The following is a 21,357-nucleotide window of genomic DNA, read 5'->3' as shown; positions in this document are numbered from 1 at the left end:
TTAAAGAAAAAGTCCATGTAGTTTACATTCTGCTTGAGGTGGTTTGATTTTAGATTTTTTGTGATGTCATATGGTTTTCAATATCAAGATTCCTGAACTGTTTCCTCTTGATAAATGAAAAGCTTTGTGCATTCTGCTGAAAATGTCATAAAATATCAGCAGCAGTCTCAATGCACTGACTTCACGTGTGACCTTATAGCTTAAGAATAATGGACAAAAAAGAAGTAACATTGGCAGTTCTAAGCATTGGTAGGTAACCATTGACCTGAAGGCCACAAAAGGCTTTAGAGCAAACTCCTGCTGATTGTAATCAGTCAACAGTGCTGGTTTACTAAAGTTACCGTGGATCAGAATTGCATTTTATTAAATATTTAATTTGAGTCCATGAGGAATTGGATATGGAACAATTTGATATCTTTAGGATTGGACTCTATAAAACCAAAATGGAAATTCCCAAATATACACAACCACACCGCGTCCCCCCAAAAAGCACATGCTGGAAATCTGAGATAAAAACGGAAAATGTTGGACAGACTCATCAGGACAGCTAGCATCTGTGAAAGGACGTTAATATTTCAAGTCAAATCAAATTTACAACCAGGTAGACAATGACAAGTAAAATTGATTGGTCTTTGACCTGGTCAATAATGATATTTGGAAAGACACAAGAACAAATAGGCTAGAGATTTGTTAACCCTTAAAAACCTGTGCTAAAATGGATCGTGGTTTGTACATTGGTGCATCACATGAACAGGACCATGTGAACAAAAATCACACTGCACCAGGCACATTATTAAGTCTTAATTATGTTTTGCAATGGATTTTACATCACATTGCATGTGGCATTGAAATAGCATGCACATTGTGTTTGAATTTCTAATGGCTTATTCTCTTTAACATGTTTTGTTCATTTTGCATAGTGGTTCATTTTTGCCCCTTACTCTGATTGGATTCTCATAGTAGATAGATGTTTTAGTTGTCACATTTCCCCATATTTAACTTTATCAAAAGTGTTTGAGAGACTGACTTGTCCTTGCTCACTCAATTGCAAGTTGTACTCTGACTCCAAAATTTGGTTGCTTTGACTTCAACAAAATCAAATGTTGGAAGTAAGTTTAGCACTTGCAACTGTGAATGAATTTCTGCTCATTGTCTGTAATTGACATTTATTTTAAGGAACAAATTCATCAGTTCTTTGTTTTACACTGAAATTTCTATCTGTAAGTGTGAATCTGTTACATGAAACAGTTCTTAACAGTCAAAAGCATCACATTAGAAAATGGCATCACGTTGTTTTATCTACTGTTATTGTGTAAAGGAGGTGTTTAGTTTTGTTAAACAAGATTGATGTAAACAAGGTTAGTAGCACAATGTCCTCCCAAGAAATAAGCCCAAAGAACCAAATGGAACAGAATAGAATAAACTACAGAAAGGAGCTATTTGACACTACATCCATGCCAGTGACAGTAGGAGTTACCTGCTCTAAACCTATTTCCTCAGTCTTTATCCCGCTGGTTAAGCTTGTAGAAATAACAGCAAAAATGATGCTGAGGAATGAGGTGACAGCAGCAAGGAGAAATGTACAAGCAAAGACAAGGGACTATGAAGATAACTTTGAAGAGTTCAAGATTCCTGTTTACAAATGATGTAGGCGAAGACTTGTTTATCTCTGAAATTAATGATCCATTGAATTAATGGACCACTAATGAAATCAAGTGGAATGGGTGGATAAAAACATGCAATTTCTGAGTGTGCTATTTGTTGACAGACCATTAATTACTGCGAAAAGCAGACTCTCTCCCAATTTTCTGTAAAAGACGACTCTTCCCACAGTAGTACAGTATAAGGGGTGAAAACACATCCGTCACCACTTATCAACAATTCTTCCAATGATTTTTCCTTGCCAAATTTTCTGATAATAACACCTTAAGGAAAAGTGTATGATCTAAAAGATCCTATTGCAAAATTCAGTGACAGTTAAACAAATAATATCCTGTATTTTCTCCTGAAGATCACGGTGGCGTAGCGGTTAGCATGACACTATTACAGCGCCAGCGATTGGGGTTCAATTCCCATCACTGTCTGTAAGGAGTTTGTACGTTCTCCCATGTCTGCGTGGGTTTCCTCCGGGTGCTCCGGTTTCCTCCCACATTTGCAAAAAGACGTACGGGTAGGTTAATTTGGGTTTAAAATGGGTGGCGCGGACTCGTTGGGCCGGAAGGGCCTGTTCCCATGCTGTAAATAAAATTTAAAAAATTTAATTTAAACTTCAGAACTAATTTTTATCTGTTAGAAAGGTTTTTACACTTTTCTTTCCTTTTTGCAAATTATGGGATTGCAAAATATAGACTTAACATAAACACACCACCACATCCAGAATAGGAAACACAGTTGTCAAATGAATTTACCCTGAGAGTTATTAAATAGTGACTTGTTATTCCCCTTACAGATAAATTATTACTAAGTTCTTGGATTTTTTTTTGTAAAATGTAAGCAATTAAACTCAGCCATTCATCATTAATAACTCAGAATTTTGAGATGATATGAATTATTCTGTTCAAGAAACCAAGATATAACTTTTTCATACCAGAATGCAATCAAAGCCTTGTTCCTTCCCCTGAAACTAATGTGGTGCTCAATGCAAGGGAAACACTGCCGTTTAAGGGATAGTTCCAGTGAAGAACATCTTGAAATGCTTGCCATATGGGAACTAAGCAGTGCAAGTCAGGAGATTGCTAATATTTATACATAATATTAATTTTTTGGATTCTATGTGGCTGGTGCTATATTTGACCCGCTTAGAAATTATTATGAATACCCAATTGATTCCTTTAATAGGAATCCTGTCCTAAAGACTGTATTTACATCTATTTACTACATTTCAAATCATATCCATCAGTCAATATCCTGTGGGATTGACCATGGGGAACCTAAAAACAAATGTAGTCTTCAAGTGAAGGAATTTTAAGAGGTATGGGATAATTGGATCAAAGCATGCTGAGATAATCCACTGTCCATTTTCAATTGAAATATTCTGTCCTAATTTTCATGTATCATTTTGATTGCTTATTTGTAGTTAAGAGGTGATGTTTACCAGCAATTTGAGCAGCAGAGTCTATCAGAATTTCTGTACAGCACAGACTGAAGAGCTGGGAGATGCAAAAGTGAGGTGCAGCAATGTCACTGCTGGTCAGACTGTATAAATTACAGCTTCTGCATACCAGTTCATCTCTGGTCAGAAGCGCTAAACCCGTTATGTCTTAGCAATTGCGTGTTGAACTTCACTTCCCCATGTCTGACATTTGCTTTCATTGACTAATGACCAGGGAAGAATTTCAGCCAAGTATTTCCAAATAGGCAGTTATCTTTCTAAGTGAGGTGGTTTTGGATTTTATAATGGACAATATTGACAGTAGCGTTGCATAGGCAGGAACTGCACATAGCTTGAAGTGGGTAAATGGAAATTTCCCAGATTGGGATTAGGGTGGAGGTGGTGGGAGGGGATGACTGTTCTCGTCATTCATTATCATCACCTTTGCAAGTGATTGGAAGTATTTGCTGGAGGTATTAAAGATTGTGCAAGAATTTAAAAGGGTGTGTGTTCAAAGGATATTCCCAGTATAAGTTACAGCTTTTACCAAACGTAGGGGGCATAGTGACTGATTAAATCCAACAGGGAATTCAGGAGAGTGGCTAGAATGTGGAACTTGCTTCTTCAAGGAGTAACTGAGGCAAATATTAAAGATGCATTCGAGGAGAAGATGAGAAAAGGTATAGAAGGATATGTTGATAGAGTCAGAAGAGAGGGAGCAAGGCATATGTGGAGTGTGAACATCAATTATGCAGCCATTGAGTGGAATAGCTTGCTTTTGTTCTTTAAACAGTTGGAACCTAATACAGACTTCAATTTTGCTAACTTCAGCTCAGCAATTATTGAGGTGGCAGGATGGATTATTATGGGTCAGTCTTCTGAAGTTATCAGTGGCTTAAAGAACACCTCACAGTAACAGTTCAAACTTGGATCATGTTTGGGACCTTCTTGGGACAGTGTAATGAGCCATTAACCATCAATTTTTATTTTGCCTACACTGAGGGTAAAACTCATTTGAAGTTATTATTCTAAACTAATTCATAAAGTTCAAAAGTAATTTTAGGAGCAACACCATTGCAGCTGCTGTGCTTATATGCTGTGCATATCTGAATGATAATGATACATTGGAAGTCTGGTATTCCTGGGGCACTGTCCTTCTAATGATTGTTCCAAGAAACCTTAACCCACAGAACTTGCCCAACATTGTCAAGAATGGACAGGAATAATGTTAAAATCTCTCTTCCAACTTTAGGACAATATCTGTCACTAATAAAAAATGCTATAAAAGTTAGTGCATTGCAAGTTGGGGGATTCTTGGCTTTTAAGCACAACTTGAGTATGCAGCAGTTGTGTCTTGCTTTACACATAGAGTGCATGCCTGCTTTCTGCAGGACAATACTCCTACCAAACCTGATGGTGCTGTTTTCAGTCATTTCATTTCTTTTATTTTAGAAAGTTGGACGCGTTCATATATGATGCGGCAGTGCTGAATTACATGGCTGGAAGAGATGAAGGCTGCAAGCTTGTAACAATTGGCAGTGGGTATGTCTTCTCAACCACTGGCTATGGGATAGCTTTGCAGAAAAGCTCACCTTGGAAGCGTCAGATTGACTTAGCTCTCCTCCAATTTGTTGGTGACGGTACGTGTGCTTCACATTACCCATGAACTCATGCGAATATGTTGAGTATTCATGTCTATTCTATTCTTTTAGTGAAACTACTCCTCTCCATCATGAAGTTCCAGTGAGAGGACATTTCTCTGAAGTACAGGCTTGAGATGTTAAACCAAGGTGGGAGAGTTTACACAGGCGTATCCAATTATAAATGTGGACATAAGAATTAATAGTGCAAAAAGTTGACACTGAAATCTGTCCAAAGCTTAGCACAATGAAATATTTTTTTCAGGCAGGATCTTTTTTAAAAATGAACATAGAAATGGTCACGTATAATGGAGTTTTTCCATTTGTTATTTTGTTCTTTTTAGATGTAAATTCCTACCTATTTGTGATTTCAGTCATCTGCTTTGTCCATTCCCATTCCCTTTGAGCTGAAAGGATGGATTCTGATAAAGAGTTGGAATGTTAACCCCACTTTTGTCTGCACAGATGTTGTCTTACCTGCTGAGTGTTTCTGGCATTTCCTGTTTTTATTTCAGTTTCCCGGCTTTTAGGAATTTAGTCAAAGTCCCAATTTGAAACATTTCCCCCAGCATTACACTGCATCATTTGAGTTCCAGGCTTATGACACACTATTGCAGATAGAATTGTAACTACCTTTAAGTTTAGACAATTAAATGTGGAGCTTTCCAGAAGATGAACTAATACTTTCCTTGTTACTTTTTACAAACAGTAAAATCTATTTTAAGATGTTGATTTCTGGTTGTTCATCATGATCTGTATTTTAATTTGATGTACAATCATTGAGTTAGTTTGACTGACCCTTGTAGGATGGTGGTACTGAGGATGCAGTTGGGTGATACTTCCTTTGTACTATCATGATGGAACTTTGTGTGTCTCAAATATTTTATGACTGCCAGATGTAAACCAGTAATTGGTAAATGTTAGAACAAGGAGTAAATTTTAGTTTAGTAATTTTTATGATGTTTTTCATGCCAGTGAAGCAGAAGGAATGGGGTTGGCTGCTAAATATTATTGAACCGATTCCTCAGAAAATTTAGTGGCTCATTAATCTGAGAACTTCAGTCGGAGGGGATGGAGATGGGTAATGGCTTTTTATCTTGAAAGAAAGGTTTGGAGTTATGTAGTGCCATTCCCAACTTCAGGATGTTCCAAAGTGCTTCAGAACCAATGAAGTGCTTTTGAAGTACAGTCACTCTTAGAGGAAACATGGCAGCAAATCTATACACAGTAATCTGGACAAACGACAATGCAATAGTGACCAGATAATCAGTTTTAGAGATTCTGGCTATGAGATAAATATTAGCTAGGATGATGTTGTTTCAAGTGTTTGTGATGCACTTTTTTCCCTGTCAATTTACAGTAAGCCTAACTCTGAAGGGGCATTTTGCTTTCTGGTCAAAGAATTATCCTTCCAAAATATGTGTTTTTCTAGCAGTCTGGAGAGACTCTTTGCCAAGAGAGTCTCCATGCACCCATTTCCTTGCTGCCCTTTAACCACTGTCACTTTTCAAGAGTGTTCATTTGCAGGTGTCATGTGGTCTTAAAATGATTAACCACAGTCAAACTGCCCTGTACCTGGCTCTAGAGAGTGGAATTCCCTTCAGAGCCCTTATCTTTCAACCAACATTATTAAAGAACAAACTATCTGGTGGGAGGATGCTGCATGGAGGTTGGCCACCACATTTCATACAACAGTGACTACACGCATAAATTACATCCTTGGTTGTAAAATGCTTGGGCTTATTGTGGGAAGGATGTGGTATACACAATATAAAAGCAATTCTTTCTCGGTTTGTGGATTGTTTGGGGAAGGGGTGGAGATTGTAGAGAGACTATCCGAACAGATGTGTCTCTGATGTAACGGTGGGGGACTATTTTAGATGAAGTCTGATGGTTTCCTTTTTGATCCCAAATCTAAATTTGGGGTCTGTATGGAGAAGTTGAAAATGCATCTTTCCTAAGTAAGGTGGTCCTCCCCAAACAGACCTGTAGAGTTGAGATATGGAGCAGCCATAGTCTGATAGTGTGATCCTGTGGGGCTGAATGGCCGGCCACTCCTTTATGTAAGAGCAGCCTGCAAACTCAAGATCAATTTGATGCAATTACTTGCCATCTTTTTATGACCGAGGAGGAAATTGAACCTTTGCCAAAAGGAGTCAGTTTCAGGGATTAACATCCCATACTTATAGAATATCTGAATTACATTCAACCCAATGCTAGTTTTTGTTTTATCAGGCAACTAAAATGGGCAGCAGCTGGAGGATCACTCTCAAGAGGTAAATATATTAGAAAATAATGCAGAAAGAAGCTGCTGTGGAGCCATGAGAAACAGAATTCTACCCCTCCCCCTGCCGCTTCCACTTCGCAGAATTCTAGAATTAAAAGAGAAGACTACTCTTATAATGATGATCATGAAACCACAGGGTTGTTGTAAAATAAAACGTCTGGTTCACTAATGGCCTTTGGAGAGGAAACTTTCCATCCTTAAATGGTCTGGCTGATATGTGACTCCAGATCCACAGAATTATGGTTGACTCTGAAATTGCCTAGCAAGTAAATATTTTCAGACTGATTTAAGAATGCTGGCCTTGCCATTGATGCTGTTTCTGAAAAATGAATAAATTAAAAAGTATAGAACACTTCTGTCCATCCACTTCACCCTGCTCTTCTTCAGAAGCTGCTTATTTGCCTGGCCTGAAGTTCATGGCTTTATGCATGTACACTGCCTCTGGAGGTCTGACAATCACAGGATCCTTCTCCAATTAACGTTAATTAGGTCTGAAAACCAGGCACTGAGAACTGTGTTCCCGAATGAGTCTGATTCACCTTCACTGTCATATTTTTATGTGATGGTAGAGATGGGTTAAACAAAAACATTGCTTGAAACTGACTCAGATGAGGGCAGTCTGAAGAGACTTTGGGTAGAAACTTATCTTCCAACACATGTATTAAACAAGGAGATAAAGTGAAGTCAACTGAAATGAGTTTTGGAGACAGAGTGCAATGTGCAGCTGCTCCTATTAATGCACGGTTAATGCAAGTGATTGAGGAAGTTACAACTTCGTTGCCAATATAAATGTAGATGGTATATTATTGTACACCCCCTACAAAAGCTGAGACAGTTCTTTCAGCTGGTGCAGTTGACGTGTTAAGTTCAGTTAACTGTTTATTTACATGTTGAAAATCTTGACACTTTTTTTGCTCTCCAGAGTAGAATAGAGTCGTAGAGCAGTACAGCATGGATACAGGCCCTTCAGCCCAACTAGTCCATGCTGACCACAGTGCCCACCCAGCTAGTCCCAATTTCCTGCATTCGGCCCAGATCCCTCTAAGCCCCGCCCCTCCATGTACCTATCCAAGTGCTTCTTAAATGACACTGTTGTACCTGCCTCACCCACTTCCTCTGGCAGCTCATTTTATATACTCACCACCCACTGTGTGAAAAAAATTGCCCCTCAAGTCCCTTTTAAATATGTCCCCTCTCACCCTAAATCTATGCCCCTTAGTTTTGAGCTCCCCTACCCTGGGGAAATGACTGTTACCATCCACCTTATCTATGCCTCTCATAATTTTAAACATTTCTAAGGTCACCCTCATTCTTCTACGTTCCAAGGAATAAAGACCTAGCCTGGCCAACCTCTCCCTATAACTCAGGCTCTCTAGTCCTGGCAATATCCTCGTAAATCTTTTCTGCGCTCTTTCCAGTTTAACCACATCTTTCCTATAATAGGGTGACCAAAACTGTACACAGTACTATAAGTGCGACCTCACTAGCTGTTAATTGAGAGCAGAGTAAACCATGATGCTGCCGGAGAAAGTAGCAGACATTTGACCAGCAAGGACAGTGCAATTCTTCAGCCAATTAAATAGTGCACCTTGCCCGCACCACATAATGAAACTCTAGATGTGGTACATGGTTTTCTTTGGTCCAGATGATGTTGTTAGTACTTATATAAAATGTTTCTTGTTTGTAAAATATGAGGTAATCCACTCATGGTTCTTTGACCACAGATACTGAACAGGTGACAGAACAGTCAGAAGTTGGGAGGGCTCCCATACATTAAGTATTTTGAAGTCAATAGAACTATGTGTTGGGAAGCAAGTACAACCAAGGATCAATATTCTTCTAGTTATTTAACACTTGTGACTAAAAGAGTTTCATGCAGTAGTTCTTTTATTCCAACCCACCCTAAGAAATCTTCAATACCACAGCCTTATCAGCTTCATAACTGTGGCAATATTGCTCTGCAGTGCATCCGCCTCAGAATATAGTTGTCACAAATGTTGCTAGTTCAGAGAGTAATAATAGATGTTCTCTCCTTCTCACTCTCTCTCTCTCTCTCTCTCTCTCTATCTCTATCTCTATCTCTCTCTCTCTCACTATTTTCTTTCCCTCTCTCTCTATATGGCCATTCAAGTTGTGGGGTATCTGGCTGTTTGTTTCCCCATAAATGGAGTCCTGTTATCCATAACTCATTCACCACACCTGCTGTAGAGGGTAACTATCAAGGATCAAACCACTGAACAAATCCAGTTACAATTTACTGAATGACTGTTACTTTGCACTGCAATTCAGTAATGCTGACATATGTGACTGTATGTAAACATGTATGTTATATATTTTTTGCAAACACATTTAATATAGCTTTAATGATTGAATACGTATAAGATTAAGATTGTCCTGTAAGATCCCTGTGATTATTTTTGTCCTGCTGTGCACTTGATGCTAAGCTCAAATTCCTCTGCATGGATTTTGTTTTTAAATGAATGGATTCCGTAACACAGGAAAAGGTTGAGACAATGTCAAGCTGTGAAACTGAAGCTAGAAGATTTTATTCATGTGAAGGGAGACAGATTCCTGAGATCCTGTTGTGTTTATTCACATAGCAGATGTACAGACTATCAAAGTACTCCATGATTTTACAGAACAGAAGCTGGCCATTTGGCCCAAATAGTCTGTGCTAGCCTGCATGCAAGCTTCTTCTTAACTTACGTCAAACCTGATCTACAGATCCATCATAAGCTTACCAGTTTCTCCCTGCATCTAGGAAAGCCTGAAAGATTTTGCAGGTATACATTTCAGTGCAGGCTCCAGAGTTTTCCACAGTGGTTGGCTTGATTAACCCAAGTTTATTATCATGCCTCGTCCTTTACATCCAACCGGGTGAATGGACTGAATATGCAGAGCTCTGACTTGTGTTTTGCCTAAGACAAACGAAAAATACTGCAGCTGCTGGAAATCCAAATTAAAACTTTTTTTTGCAAGTACTCAGCAGGTTGGGCAACATCTGTGGAGAGAAGCGTTGTCAATAGTTCAGGTCAATGATATTTCATCAGGATTCTATCTCCACTGATGATGCCTGTCTGCCAAGCATATCCAACACTTTTAGTTCTATTTCAAATTGAGAGAGTTTGAGTGGCTGCTATTTCTGGCTGGTGAGCTGTTTTCTTTTGCAGTGGTTGCATGGGGATGGTAGTAAAGTGGCTAATTTGCTAGGCTGGTAGTCTTGAGGCTTGCACTAATGAGACATGAGTTCAAATTCCATTTAGCAGCTGGGGAATTTAAATTTAGTTAATTAAATAAATCTGGATTAAAAAGATGTTTTCATTAATGTTAACCAGTAATTTTTAGGACCTATCTGGTTCATTAAAATCCTATGGGAAGGAATTCTGCTGTCCTTACCTGGATTTGCCTGTTGCTTCACTCTTTACTGCCTCCTGAAATGAGATAGAAAGACTAGCACAAACCTTGCATAAGGACTGCACCAGTTCCAGAAAGGGTTCATCATGTGCCTCTCAGGGCTTTCAGGGAATGAAAACTAAATAGTGGTCTTGCCAGTGACATCCACATCTCATGGGAATGTAATAAAGGTGCTAAATGTTGTCCATTGTAATGCATAAATCATTGACAGGAACCAAAAGGTGTGATATGTTGATGTATTGCTGTCCATTGTGGCTCCATTTACAAACTTTGGTTTTATGTGTATTGACCTTGGCACCAAGGGTGAATGGCAATGCATCATGAAGGTAAATCATTACCAGTTGTTTCTAATTAGATTATTGAAAGTGTGGTTCAAGTAGTTTTATGCATCCAGTAAAACATCCCTTAATTATTTCAGTATTTTATAACTAGTAGCAGGAAAGTGGATGTCCAGGCACATCCAATAGAATTGAGATGCATTTCAGAAAGATTGCATTGAATACCAAGAAGCATGGAGGAGACAGCACTAACTTTGCACAGGGCAATGCACAGAGCTTGAAGCCCATCCATTCTATGGTTAAAATAGTGAACAACTCTTGACCTAACCATAGTGCAGTCTCTGATAAACAATGCCTCAGCTTCTGTTGTAGCACAAGTAGATACCACACAGTGTCTGGATCTGCATTGGAAGCTCAGACTTCTATCACATAATTTCAACTTGATGTCATGTAGGCTCAGGTTGCTGCTGTTAAGTCTGTGAATGCCATTGTTCAAAGGTGCTTGCAAACTCTCAGAATTGTCCAGCACTCTCCCCTCCAACATTTTTATCAGGATTGCTGAGGTGCTGCCCCAAGGGAGTAATTGCCAAGGTGTTACGTCACTCGGTATGACAATATTCATAAAAACACCAGTGTCATCTGACTAGACCTTTAGCTTTCGACTTCGAGCCTGCAAGCCTGACTGTGAACACTCACGCTGAGAAAACACAGTAGGAGCCAAGCCTTTGGGCCCAGAGCTGTTCAAGGTGAACTCCAAGGCCATTTGTAAACTCCTACACTGAAATTCAGCAGCAAACTTGTCATCACTGAGGCAGCATTGCAGAGGAACACAAGGAAAGATGGCACTAGAGGAAGCACAAGGTTACCAGTATTACTTATTTCAGAATATTTCTTTTATGGAATTTGTGACTTTGCATTGTTCCCAGTTGGAACCAATGATGATCTACAACAAAGGGAAAGTAAGATGGGAACCATTGGTGAATGACATATTAGGGTTTTGCCAACTGGTATTGTGGTCAGGTGAGCTGATCATGGATGGTGAGACCAGATTTTAGCAATATATGTTGGCTCCATATCTTTTCTTCATCCTCCTGCCCCTTCTCTTTCTCGATGTTTGCTTTACAGAGAATTGATGATAGGGAGATTATACAGTGTACAACAAATCATGCTGGCTTCTGTTTTGCTGTATATGGCAGGGCTTCTCCATCGAACAGAGTCCTTATTCCAGCACATCAGTGGTTTGCTCTATCACTTGTTATTTGGTACCATAGCATTTTTTTTGTATGTTGCTATTGGATATGAAGGTATGTTGCCACCAAATGGCTGTTGTCACCCAGAACCATATTTTGGGGTTGGTTGTGATTGCTGAAATGTGCCTGGGGTAATGGACCGCAACGGAATAGAGTTCCAGGATACTGGACACGGAGATGATTGATGTTCTGTTTATGACCACATGCCAGTTGGACAATGACGGGGTGGAATCCCTTCCAGGCAGGGTAAATTTCAGAGTTAACATGAGTGCTTCCAAGACATAGAGTGCAGTCATCGTCACCCTTCACTTCACAGAACTCCACAATCCTCATGAAACTGCATGTTCACTCTGTATTCTGCACTTTGGCAAAGAATAAGGAGATGTAGTTGAGTGTCTTTGGAAGTGCACCCGGGGGACAGAAAACTGTGAAGTTAAAAATATCATCGGCTCTAGGCTGGAAGCATCCTGAAGCATGAAAGTTCATCATCGCAGTGACCTTCACAGCCACTGGCAACACAATCCTCACATTGCTCTGAAGTTGTGGTTGGAGCCTGGAAGGTGGCATATTTCAGTGTGGGCATTATTACTGCAGCACAGACATCTCACATTGTTCTTCACTGAAGTTCAAAAAGGAGAATTTATTACTGAATGTCCTTGGCAGGCTCATATTATCAAAGATAGTGTAATCCATGGGAAATGCCCTGCCAATGCTTCCAGGTTTAAGAGCTGTGCTGGAGCACACAAGACAGGACAAGATTCTTCAGCACCTGGCACACTACTCCCTGTCCACTTTACCTTTAAAGATTTATAGAAATCATAAACAGCTGTAGGATCTCAGATAGCCAGCGAAAATAAAGCAGCAACTAACTGGCTAGTACTGGGTGATCTCTTTAACTTGCACTTTTTCTTGTGGTGTATGTGTGAATTAGGGGGTAGTGTTGTAGAGTTGTGGTGGGGTCTTTGCTGCTGAATGCACTTTCAATGTTGTGAGCCTCTGAGGCATTAGAGTATTAGGGTCCAATATGTAAGTATTGGTAGTGTTTCACAATTGATTGACATTGTAGTTGGCCCATATTACATCCTTTAAGCAGGCATGAGCTGCTACCAGCTAACATCAAAATAGCAGCTAGTGTGACTCCAAACACAAATTTGTGTGTGTGCTGTCACACTGGAACCAGTTTGGTTCCAATAGCTTCCAAAAATGAGACACAGCCAAATTCTCATCTTGTTTTAATCATGTTATGTTTTGACTTGATAACACATTGAAAGTTCCATTGCTCAAAGTCCTCCCTATGTTCAGAATCTGCACAGCTAGGATCTCAACATTTCAGACCATCAAAGCAAACTCCACAACTACACTCTTCATCCTTGAGCCAAACTGGTTGTTCAAAAGCAAAACGTGCACTGGTATTGATGACTGGTTCAGTGATGGAGGGAGAAGTTCATATATGAGGGGAGATTGCAACGCTAGGGTTGCTTCCCTTGGACATAGGAGACTGAAGGTGCATTTAGTAAAACTGTATAAGAAATCTAGATAAAGTATTTAAAATTTATTTCTCTTGGCAGATAAGTCTATCAACAAATGGGCTTAGATGTAGAGAAATTAGAGAGAAGCTGAGGAATAGTATTTCCACCCATAGCAGAGTTGTGAACTAACCATCTGAAAAGGTGGTGGAGGCAGAAAGCCTTCATGTAATACAAAGTACATGGATGAGCACTTGATGGTCCACAACCTACAAGGCAGCACAGTGGCATTGCAGGTAGTGCAGGTGTCTCACAGCTCCAGTAACCCAGGTTCTATCCTGACCTCTGGTGCTGTGTGGTATTTTGCACATTCTCCCTGTGACTGCGTTTTCCCTGGATGCTCCAGTTACCTCCCATGTACAAAAGAAGTAGTGGCTGGTAGGCAAATTGGCCACTGTATATTGCCCTGGTAGTAGGTGGTAGATAGGAGAATCAACGGGGGCATGTGTGAAAGAATAGTTTACAGGAAATGAATGGGTTTGATGGGGTTGCTCTGGGAGCTGGGACAGACTCAATGGGCTGAATTGCTTCCTGTGTCATAATGAAATTTAACACAAGATGAAATATTAAAAGGCTATGGAAGTGAATGGAAATTGGGTTAGTCCTGGTGGCTGTTTTTTGGTTGGTCTGGATATAATGAGCTAAATGATCTCCTTTCATGCAGTAAATTTCTGTGATTCTCTGAAAGTAGTGTTTGCAGATACCAAGATCAGCATTTAGGCAATTAGATATAAATCTGCTTCTTCGTTTTCTATAAATACTCTTCTAGGGTGGCAGCTATTCAAAGAGTTGTTGATAATTCACTCTAAAATATCAGAAAATGGACACTTATGGTAGTAATAATTGTCTGCAATGCAGACCCACTCAGCACGTAAATTTCCAAGTAGAAAAATGAATTTCTCAACAAACTCTTGTGCTGATGCAGTACATCTGGATTTAAGTCAAGTGAATATTGCAGTGTCAGTTATAAAGACAGAATTAGTCACAAAAGAACATCGAGCAGTACAGCACAGGAACAGGTCCTTCGACCCACAATGCCTGTGCTGACCATTATGTCAACCTGGATGAATCCCATCTGCCTGCACCTGGTGCATATCCCTCCATTCCCTGCCTGTTCATATGCCTGTCTAAGTGCCTCTTAAACATTGCTATTGTATCTGCTTCTACCACTTACCCTGGCAGCACGTTCCAGGCACCTACCACTCTCTTTGTAAAAAAAAAACCTGCCTCGTAAATCTCTTTTAAACTTTCTCCCTCTCACCTTAAAGCTATGCCCTTTAGTATTTGACATTTCTGATTATCTACCCTATCTTTGCCTCCCATTATTTTAGATACCTCTATCAGGTCACCCCTCAGCCTCCGACACTCCAGAGAAAACAATCCAATTCTGCCTAACCTCTCCTTGTAGCTAATACTCTCTAATCCATGCAACTTCTTTGTGAACCTCTTCTGCACCCTCTCCAAAGCCTCCACATCCCTCCTGTAATGCAATGACCAGCACTACACACAATACTCCAAATACAGCATAACCAAAGTTTTATACAGCTTCAACATGACTTCCCAGCTTTTGTGCTCAACACCCTGACAGATGCCTTCTTTAACACCCTATCTACCTGTGTTGCCACTTTCGGGAAGCTATGGACTTGTACCCCAAGATTCCTCTGTACATCAATGCTCCTAAGGGTCTTTCCATTTACTGTATACTTTCCTTGTGCATTTGACCTTCCAAAATGCAACACCTCACACTTGCCTGGATTAAATTCTACCTGCCATTTCTCTGCCCATATTTCCAGTTGGTCAATATCCTGCTGAATCCTTTGACAATCTTCCTCACTCTCCACAACTCCACCGATTTTTGTGTCATCTGCAAACTTACTAATCAACCCACCTACATTTTAATGCAAATATTTTTATATATCACAAACAACAGAGGTCCCAGCATTGATCCATGTGGAAGACTGACCTCCAGTGAGAATAACAGCCCTCTACCACTACCTTCTGTCTTCTACGGCCAAGCCAATTCTGAATCCAATCTACCAAGGCTCCATGGATTTCATGCACCTTAATCTTCTGGATCAGCCTACCATGAGAGACCTTGTCAAAAGCTTTACTAAAGTCCATGCATACACCATCCACTCTCCTATCATCAGTCATCTTCATCACCTCCTCAAAAATCTCAATGAAGTTTGTAAGACATGACCTCCTCTCTGCACAAAGCCATGCTGTCTATCCCTAATAAGTGTATGCTTTTCCAGATGGGAGTAGATCCTGTCCCTAAAAATCTTCTCCAATAATTTCCCTACCACTGATGTAAGGCTTACCGGCCTATAATTTCCTGGTTTGTCCATTGAATAAGCCAGAATATGAAAGGGTAGTGAGATTTTGTGGTCACTCTAGGTCAAGCTCTGATTAACATTGAGCTGTTGGCACAGGTTTCCTGCCATTCATGTGTACAGCCCTAATTCTCATACCTGATCTTTCTCGCTCACCCCAGGCCCAGATCATTTACTTTCAATGTACCCTAGACCCTGATCAAGTCTACAGTGCCTCCCCTGACCACCTCAAGAACCTGATTTTGGTTCATTTTCGTTCGTGAAAATGTGCAGCACCCATTCAGTAGATGACATTTGACAAATGGTTATGGTACATTGTTACCTTGATTATCAGGCACACCAATTGGGGTGCATTAGAATTTCTAGATTACTTCTATACCAATTGAGAATTGGTGAATACCTTTCAATTTAATTCTCCAATTTCCTTGACTTGACTTCTGGGGGCTGGTGAGTAAGATTTGATTTTGTGTGATCGTGTTAAGGGGGCTATAGTGAAATGCCACCTCATTTTATGTCTCTGTCTGAGTTTGAACAGTGACACTCTCCATGTGAGTTCATCTTTATTAACTACATAATTAATCATATTTATTAACTACAGGTTAATAAATATGACATCGTTGCAATCACTGAGTCGTGGCTTCATGATGGATGTGATTGGGAACTGAATGTCAAGGGGTATACAGTATATAGGAAGGATAGGAGGGTAGGCAGAGGGGGAGGTGTGGCCATGATGGTTAGTAGCGATATAAAATCAATAGAAAGGAAGGACATTGGGTCAGAGGAGGTGGAATCCTTATGGGTGGAGCTGAGAAATAGCAAGGGTAAAAGAACAATAATAGCAGTCATATATAGGCCCCCGAACAGCAGTCAGGAAGTGGACCATAAGTTGCAGATTGAGATAGAAAAAGCATGTCAGAGTGACAATGTGAAGATAATTATGGGGGATTTTAACATGAAGGTGGACTGGGAAATGCAGCAAGGCGGTAGTACTCAGGAGAGTGAGTTTGTGGAATGTCTAAGGGATGTTTTTCTGGAGCAACTTATTGAGGAGCCCACCAGGGGATCGGCTGTTTTGGATTGGGTGCTGTGTAGTGAACCCGAGGTGATTAGGGAACTAAAGGTAAAGGAACCACTGGGAACAAGTGATCACAATATGATTGAGTTTAGTTTCAAGTTTGAGAAGGAGAAGCTGATAACTGGTGTATCGATATTTCAGTGGAATAAGGGAAATTACAAAGGTATGAGAGATGAGTTGGCCCAAATTGATTGGAGGAGTAAGTTAGCTGGAGGGACGGCAGAGGAAAAATGGAAGAAATTTCTACAGGAAATAAGGACAATGCAGGACAGATATATTCCAAGAAAAAAGAAGGTTTTGAATGGAAAAAAGGCACAGATGTGGATAACGAGGGAGGTGAAGGATAAAATAAAAGCAAAAGGGGCGGCGTACAAAGTAGCAAAAATTAGTGGGAAAACAGAAGATTGGAACGATTTTAAAAATCTGCAGAGAGAAACTAAGAAGGTCATTAGGAAAGCAAAGATGAGTTACGAAAGGAAGCTGGCGGACAACATTCGGAAGGATTCTAAGAGTTTTTTTAAATACATAAGGAATAAAAGAGAGACACGGGTTGACATAGGACCAATTGATAACGGTGCAGGAGGTATTATAATGGATGATAGTGAGATGGCAAGGGAATTGAATGAATATTTTGCATCGGTCTTCACCGTGGAGGACATAAGCAATGTGCCCATTAGTCAGGAGTCTCACGAATTGGAGCTGAGTTCAATTGAGATTAATAGGGAGAAGGTGCTTGGAAAACTAAAGGGGCTTAAGGCTGATAAGTCTCCCGGACCGGATGAGGTGCATCCCCGGGTTCTGAAGGAGGTGGCTGTGGAGATAGCGGAGGCGTTGGCGATTATTTTTCAGGAATCGATAGATTCTGGCATGGTTCCGGAGGACTGGAGGGTAGCGAATGTAGTTCCGTTATATAAGAAAGGTGGGAGGCAGCACAAAGGCAATTACAGACCTATTAGTCTGACGTCAGTGGTGGGAAAATTATTGGAGTCTATCCTCAAGGAGGAGGTTACCGAATACCTAGAGGCGCAAGGCAAGATAGGACCTAGTCAACATGGTTTTGTGAAGGGGAGGTCCTGTCTGACCAACCTATTGGAGTTTTTTGAAGAAATCACAGGTAGGGTGGATAAGGGAGAGGCGGTAGATGTTGTGTATTTAGACTTTCAAAAGGCCTTTGATAAGGTGCCTCACAAGAGACTGATTAATAAGATGAGAGGTCATGGAATTATGGGCAGGGTAGCAAAATGGGTGGAGAATTGGCTGGTTGGCAGGAAGCAAAGGGTGGAAATAAAAGGATCTCGTTCTGGTTGGTTACCGGTTACTAGTGGTGTGCCGCAAGGGTCGGTGTTGGGGCCTCTCCTTTTTACCTTGTACATCAATGATTTGGATGATGGAATAAATGGTTGTGTGGCTAAGTTTGCGGATGACACCAAGATAAGTGGAGGAGTAGGGAGCATAGAGGAAATAGAAAGAATGCAGAGGGACCTAGACAGTTTAGGAGAATGGGCAAGAAAATGGCAGATGAGATTCAATGTTGAGAAATGTGCAGTTGTACACTTTGGAAGTAGAAATAAGCGGGTAGATTATTATCTAGAAGGAGAGAAGATTGATAGTGCGGTAGTACAAAGGGACTTGGGGGTACTTATACAAGATACCTTAAAAGTTAACCACCAGGTTGGATCGGTGGTTAAGAAAGCGAATGCTATGTTGGCATTCATCTCGAGAGGTATAGTGTATAAAAGTAAGGAAGTGTTGATGAGGCTCTACGGGGCGCTAGTGAGGCCTCATTTGGAATACTGTGCGCAGTTTTGGGCCCCGCATCTTAGGAAGGATGTGCTGACGTTGGAGAGGGTTCAGAGGAGATTTACGAGAATGATTCCAGGAATGAAAGGGCTTAAGTACGATGAGCGTTTGTCGGCTCTTGGACTGTACTCGCTGGAGTACAGAAGGATGAGAGGGGACCTCGTAGCGACATTTAAAATGTTGACAGGTAAGGATAGAGTAGATGTGGCTAGGCTGTTTCCCTTGGTGGGCGTGTCCAGGACCAGAGGGCACAATCTTAGAATTAGAGGGTACAGTTTCAAGACAGAGATGAGGAGAAGTTTCTTTACCCAGAGGGTGGTGAAATTGTGGAACTCCTTGCCACGCACAGCAGTGGAGGCCAGATCAGTGGGGGTGTTCAAGGAGGAGATAGACAGATATCTAAATAGTCAGGGTATCAAGGGATATGGGGATAAGGCTGGCAAATGGGATTAGAATAGTTTTTTTTTTCTCTCTCTTTTTTTCCCACCCCATTTCTTTTTCCCTTTTCCTTGGAGCAGACTCGATGGGCCGAATGGCCTGCTTCTGCTCCCTTATCTTGTGATCTTGTGATCTCGAAGCCTTCAGAGGGATCCCCATGAAATCAGTTGTTTGGCTGGTAACTAGTATTCCCTTCCCTTGTGAGGCATTCAGTTTCTGCTTGGTGATTACATTCAATGGCTTCATGAGCTTCTAATTTCAGCACAGGAGACTTCGCAGGCATGAGCCTACATCCTGTGATTAATTTTGATGCCATACATTGGGATTCCTAGATCTTTCCAAGTTCCCATCCTTATCCAAACTCCTGAGATGAAGAGTGATGACTGATGTTTCTGGATGGATTGAGTGTTTTGACAGAAGTTAGCTCAGTGATTAACACTAATAAATACTTCCAGCTCAAATGACATTGCAGTCTTCCTGATGTAAACAAAATTCCGAGAATATGCAAGAAGTACTATTTCAGGTGGATTCAATCACGACAAATAAGGTTAATATTGCCTCTCAACTACTTACAGATCTTGCTGCAGGTGCTCTATTTATTGACCTAATTAAGGTTTTGTGTGCTTTTTGACTGGCCTAGAAATTCTGCTGTGCTCAAGGCTGTCACTTTCCTTTCGTGTTTCTCAATAATACTTTGTAGTTCTGCCATATTGTGAACTCTCTTAAAAAAAATCTTACAGAGTTTAGAATGATTTTAAAACTGACAATAAGTTCAGCATTTGAAAATGTCAAGATAGACCCTGGTAGATCTTTGTGGAGCATGAGCATTGCAGCAAAGAGTACAAATGCTGGTGACTGGACTCTTGTACCAATGAGCCTTGATTTGAATAAATGTGGGAAGAAATTTGAGGGGCTGAATGGCTTCTACATTCCCATATAAGCTCCGATAGATGAGCAAACGGCATGGGTAACTGGCAGCAGTTAAGCTTTCTATAAACCTAAGCAGGTCCTTTTTGATTTTATATCACAACCACATTAAAAGCTTATAATCCAGTTAATTTTTACTAGCAACTCTCTTACGTGGAATTAAGATTTATTGTAAATCTTGCGCCCGTTTGTGCACTTATGATGGTTTGTAAAGCAGCACTAACTCAAAAGTGACATCCTATGATGGTGGCTACCTACAATCTCTATATTCTGGTTAATTTAATAATGTTCCACTTATCTCATAGAAGTTGTGGGCCTTGAAATAACACTGTGTCAGTATTATTTATAAGTGTTCGACATATTCCTTCGTGTTATTTTAATTCAGGTATTAACCCCGTTGTTTTAAACAGTTCAATGTCCCGGTTAAAGACAGTAATACAGATAAATTTTTCGATTGTCACTGGCTAATATCTGACAGCATAAATATATTCTAGCTATGAGTCTTTTACCATTGTAAATAGACTACAGATATTTTATACTAAAGTGCTTATGAAAGGCTAGCAGAAACTGCTTCCCATCTTCCGATATTCTGTATTTATAGATATTTTCAGATCCAGAGTGAACTCACTGTAAAAATTCATTCATAGTTTTATCTGCTAAAAGGGTGCTATGTTCTACTTCTGAAATTGAGGTCCAAGGAAATCTTAAAAACTAAAATTCAGAAGTGGATTACAATGCACTTCCACTGTTGGCATGAATGTTTAATGCTTGCGACTGATGATTAACCTTTACCCCATCATCCCCCAGGCCTGGAAGTGTGGTGCAGAAGGGTTGTGTGATTGGAGAGGGGGAGGCACAGTTGACCTGCACTTCAACCTTCATCTATCTGTTCTCAAGTTAGGATGGGGGATCATTTTTCTAATTGCTTTAATCAGTTCTGTACTGTCTCTGCAGTCAAGCTCTGTGGTTGATTTTATAGCTATTCATTCTTAAATGTATATTAGGAGCTGAAATAAAAACATAGGAACTTAAGAAATAGAAGTAGCAACAGGCCACAAGGTCTCTTGGGCATGTTCCATCTGTTAGTTGGATCAAAGCCGATCCTGTGGCTTATCCACCTTCCTGCTCGATCAGAATACACTCTGATTCCTACAATATACAAAGATCTATCGATCTTGGCCTTGAACACTCAATGGCTGATTGCCCTTAGCTCTTTGGGTAGAGAATAAATTTCTCTTCAATTCAGTCTTTAATGACCAATCTTGAAACTGTGTGGTGTCAGTCATTAGGGGCTAAAG

General features: G+C 40.3%; 1 protein-coding gene across 1 annotated transcript in view; it reads left to right on the top strand.

Moving 5' to 3' along the window:
• grin2aa (glutamate receptor, ionotropic, N-methyl D-aspartate 2A, a) overlaps positions 1-21,357 on the top strand; it is a 196,888-nt gene that overhangs the window by 157,069 nt on the left and 18,462 nt on the right. Inside the window, exon 12 of the mRNA XM_052022037.1 lies at positions 4,544-4,731. Coding sequence (XP_051877997.1) covers positions 4,544-4,731 — 188 coding nt within the window. The remainder of the gene's footprint in view (positions 1-4,543; positions 4,732-21,357) is intronic.

This window comes from Pristis pectinata, chromosome 8, assembly GCF_009764475.1.
Source record: "Pristis pectinata isolate sPriPec2 chromosome 8, sPriPec2.1.pri, whole genome shotgun sequence".
In the NCBI taxonomy this organism is placed as follows: domain Eukaryota; kingdom Metazoa; phylum Chordata; class Chondrichthyes; order Rhinopristiformes; family Pristidae; genus Pristis; species Pristis pectinata.
Note: the sequence above shows the minus strand (reverse complement) of the source record. Positions and strands in the feature narration are given on the sequence as shown.